Source organism: Limulus polyphemus, unplaced genomic scaffold (genome assembly GCF_000517525.1).
Source record: "Limulus polyphemus unplaced genomic scaffold, Limulus_polyphemus-2.1.2 Scaffold1822, whole genome shotgun sequence".
Taxonomy (NCBI): Eukaryota; Metazoa; Arthropoda; class Merostomata; order Xiphosura; family Limulidae; genus Limulus; species Limulus polyphemus.
The window spans coordinates 100421-105543 of NW_013667432.1; the positions used below are offsets into that span (position 1 = coordinate 100421).

General features: G+C 35.3%; 1 protein-coding gene across 1 annotated transcript in view; it reads left to right on the plus strand.

The window, feature by feature from the left end:
• Window positions 1-5123, plus strand: part of LOC111087171 (latrophilin Cirl-like) — a 60764-nt gene that overhangs the window by 40156 nt on the left and 15485 nt on the right. Inside the window, exon 6 of the mRNA XM_022392873.1 lies at window positions 2475-2578. Coding sequence (XP_022248581.1) covers window positions 2475-2578 — 104 coding nt within the window. The remainder of the gene's footprint in view (window positions 1-2474; window positions 2579-5123) is intronic.

The window sequence follows — 5123 nt, forward strand, 5'->3', positions numbered from 1 at the left end:
ACTACATTTGTGTTGTACCTCTATAATTGTTTTTATACAGTTTTATTGCACATTTCATGAGCTTTCCTTTCACGGGGTATTGTCTTTTGTATATGTTTTTTTTTTAAACAAAGCTGAGATAGCAAGTAGGTGTGAAAAAATAACTTATAATTATGGCTTCGATAGGGTAGTATAGGCCTTAAATCTTCTCCTGTGAGGCTAATATAAAACAATACATGATTAATATAGAGAATTCTTCATTTTTATACAGCCAGGCCTAAATATATATGTACCTGTAGATGTTTATTATACTAGTGATGTTTTAAACCGATCACAATTAACATTTTCAATAAGACTAAGCCGAAATTACATATAACAAGGGTGTTCAATAAGACCAAGCCCGAAATCACATATAACCAGGGTGTTCAATAAGACCAAGCCCGAAATCACATATAACCAGGGTGTTCAGTAAGACCAAGCCCGAAATCACATATAACCAGGGTGTTCAGTAAGACCAAGCCCGAAATCACATATAACCAGGGTGTTCAGTAAGACCAAGCCCGAAATCACATATAACCAGGGTGTTTTCTACAGATTTGATTCACGCATACATTGTATTTGTATTAATGTCAGTGTAATTTGACAGTACCGAGACCTTCCAAATTACTCATGTTTAATAGGCTCGTTTTCCAAAAGTAATACATTTTGACGTGCATACAAAATGTCGAGGAAACTGGCTTTATTTCTTACGTAGAAGGAAGTCTATTGAATAATTTAGAATTACAATAATTGTATATTGGAAAACGTTACACAACCGACATCAGCTTAGTTATTTTTCATGACAATACTCTTATACTTACTGTATGTGAAACGTACTTACTGGAAACAACAAAAATGTTAGTTTTTTTCCCTTCTTTTCAACTTTAAAAATTACTTTGAATTAGTTTGAGTGATTTGAACGAAATTAAGAAAAATAGTAACCTGTTGTTTTTGAATTTCGCGCTAGCCGTCCCTAATTTAGCAGTGTAAGACTAGAGGGAAGGCAGCTAGTCATCACCACCCACCGCCAACTCTTGGGCTACTCTTTTACCAACGAATAGTGGGATTGACCGTCACATTATAACACCCCACGGCTGAAAGAGCGAGCATGTTTGGTGTGACGGGGATTCGAACCCGCGACCCGCAGATTGCGAGTCGAGTACCCTAATCACCTGGCCATGCCGGGCCATTTGCGAAGGAAACTCGTTGAGAGACTCTTTAACAAACACAAACGGTCACTTAACTGTACTTCGATAAGAAACGAAATTAGATTTTATACATGGGAGAGATGAAGTTGTAGAAATGTGGTATTCCAAATATTAGCATTTACTAATAGTGCCTTAACCACCTGGCCATGCCGGGCCAAATAGTAACCTGTACATGTATATTTAAATACTTGGAACTCGTTAAATAAACATTTAAATTTTTTCGTTTCTGTCAAACAGTCTTACAGTAATAACTGGTTTTGAAATTCCGAAATATCTCCATGTTCTAAAAACTAACATGAGGAACCATACACATTACAAACTAGAATATTGACTTTAGAAAGGAAGGGGTATTTTGTTTACTTACATTAGTTTTACTTGTACAATAATAAAATAAAATGTAATATATTAGCATATAACAAGTAATCTGCCCATAAAAATCTGATATGATAACCCTGAACATAATTTATAGAGCACCAGTTTGAGGTGTTCTATGTTGTTTTTTATCCTTGCACAATGTAAGATTTATTGGTCACTCACATTTTTGATAACCTTGAACATAATTTATAGAGCACCAGTTGCAGGTGTTTTATGTTGTTTTGTATCATTGCACAACGTAAGATTTATTGGTCACTCACATTTTTGATAACCTTGAACATAATTTATAGAGCACCAGTTTCAGGTGTTCCATGCTGTTTTGTTTCCTTGCACAATGTAAGATTTATTGCTCACTTACATTTTTCTTTTGTTGAAGTAGATGGTTTTAGAAAAGAGACCGTTATTTGGATAATCTGTCTGATTTATGTATAGGCTTACTCAGAAAAAGCAACTAAGTTATACAAGTAATAATGTTTTATGTGGATATTGACCTTACGTTTTTTGTAGAATAACGCGTATGTAACAAACACTGAACAAACAAATTAAAGGACAGTTGGAACTCATATTTTACTATAAAAAAGGCAAAACTTTGTTATAAAATAATGCCAATCACCTTCCTTAGCTACTTTTTATGCATATCATGCATCTCTGTTGAAAAACTTAGAAGTAATGTTTCCGTAACTTGTTTTACTTCACTAAGCCAGATTACTTCAATCAATCTAAAATTTAAATATGTTTATTTATATTATCCAACCACGTTTTAACATTTCCTTAAAATAATTTTAAACGCTATTGATGCTAATTTTGTTCATAAAATGTTCTCAATTTGTGGTGTATAGAACCAGATAATTTGAAGCAATATTTTTATTCTAGGCTACGCTAGATGGCAGTGTGGAACTAAACCGGTTGTATGGTTGCCACAGTCTCCTGATTTGAGTGAATGTCAATCGATGTGGGTGGATAACGTGCACAGGAAAGTAAGTTTGGTGATTATCAAGTTAGTATTAAGCTACATCAAAATATGTCGATTGTACTTGAAAATTTTATGTGCTAGTAAATCTGACGAATAAAAAGGATTCTTGACGAAAATCCAAAACAATTGCACTTTATAGGAGTAATTTGCATATACTTATACGGTGTCATGTTGCAGCAGTTGTGAGCCGTTGTGTAACGGGCAACATGTTTAGCACCTATTTTGGTTCATAGTGCATTCCTGACGATTCGGCAGTCAACATTGCGATCGCAGACAGAACCTTTTCCGGGAAGGTCATTCGTGTAACTAAATTATTAAAAATGTAGACCCAAAGAGACATAGCATTTAAAAGAAGGGAGTCCTCAGTGTTTCCATAAAAAAGAAGTAAAAAAATTCCTCGCACTGGGTTCCGAAATCACACTTCCAGCCGATCAGGAGCATCGTCTTTACCCGAAAAGTGAAGAAGGCATTGTGAGGAAGCTAGGTGTATGTCTTCTGTTGTCATTAAAAGGATATAAACACAAAAAGTTCTGATGCTTCCGGCCACGTCTCAAAACCTACGGCTAGTTTGAAGAGAAAGGTAGCTGAAAGAAACTGGAGTCACAGTAATCTCATTAGACCATATAGGGCCATCTTCTGTGGCCGCTGTGGGTAATTGAACCCCGGATTTTAGCGTTGCTAGTCTGTAATCTTACCGCTGGCTCACCGGGGGGGGGGGGACCAATGCAGCTTTAACAGACTTTAGTTCATTTGTTCTGTATAAACTTTGTCTTCGATGTAGACCCCCCATGTGCAGTGAGGGGTCAGTGAAAGTATGCCACGAAATATGGTCTAAAATTGACCTTGTTGTCTTTAGCACAAGAGCTTGTTATATTGGAAACTGCAGTGTTGGGCAAAAGTACGTAACCATGGCCATGCCAGCGAGAACAATAAACAATGGAGCATTATGGAATCTGGAATATAGTTATTATAAAGTCCAATTCGTTATCATGTTTAAGCGATTTGTTTAGAAACACGTATTACCCTGTAAATATAAACAACGATTCCAATTCAACAGATATGGTACGTTTTAAAACACTGAGATGTAGAAAGGAAAGAGCTAGAAATCGTATTGCTTTAGGGCCGTTTATTCCACTACACGTGTATCAATTGAAAATAGAAGATGTTTCTAATAGAACTGGGGCTGTTATTAAACCAAAGGTGAGCCCAACCTCTATTAACATTGGAAAAACACGGCCCCTACTTCTAAGGGTATAATGTCCAATACGTTCGGTAATTTATACTATATAGACTTGTCACAATTAAACACGGCCCCTACTTCTAAGGGTATAATGTCCAATACGTTCGGTAATATATACTATATAGACTTGTCACAATTCTAGTCGCAGGAAGAGCAAACAAACTACGATTTATTTTATGAACTTTGTAGTATTTTAATTAAGATCAAAAACATCATTTCTGTGTTTATTAAATTAAATGCAGTTTTTTTTACGATAACATTTATATTCGCTTTTCTATTCAAGAACGCTTTCGCAAGCTTCAGCGTAGACATGAACTGTAAACTATGAGAAAACAACAACAAATATTAACATCTTCATTTTGATGGTTATATTATGTACGTCAGTTCACATTCCAGAGTAAAGGGTCGCTGTTTGTCTTAATTAAAAATAAGTTCGTGATTAAAACATATCGCTTTTTTCCTAAACAAGATAAGCTTACACTAATCTATTACGAACTAATTTATTGCAGACATAAAGCCAGTAATTCAGGTGTAGAGTTTAAAATCTCGTATAAAATCCCGGTGTCACCATTTTTGAGATATTTTCCCAGGGTCCATTTGTCACTTTTGACTATTTCTCAGATAAAAGCGGTAATTTGATAATCCGTGATACCATAATATTAGTAATCTTCGCTGTTGTTACGTGTACAAAAAAACAACACATATTCATCAGTCTTACAAATTTTGTGCGTCAGTTATTATCGTAACTTAACTGTGACGAGTTATAGGGATTTAGACATTGAGGCGATGAGCGAATAATCTCGTAATCTGGCAATATTTTTCAATTTCACAATTTTTTTTTGTGAAACAAACTGGTTTTCGACAAGTAGTGTTTAACATACTGATGCGTTAAGGCTCAAGTAGTCAGCCAGATTGCAGTAAATAAATATTGCAAATTTTAACTCAGTTTATCGTTTTGTTTCTTATGCTATCATTTTGTGGATCGACCGAACTGATCGATTATTTGTATTATTTGGAAACTTTGAAATTATTTGTTACATGTTTCAAGATTTATTTGTAAGTGTTAATTCAACACGTTAAAATCTTTGCGACATCTACAAGTGTTTATATTTCTTATTTATCCAATACGCCCCAAGCATTCTTTGACAGCGTAGATGTCTATGTTACATTTTACACTCAATTCTGAACACATAAAACTACACAGCGCAATATTTTGATAATTAAGGGTCCGGCATGGCCAGGTGGTTAGGGCGTTCGACTCGCAATCTGTCACACCAAACATGCTCGCCCTTTCAGCCGTGGGGGCGTT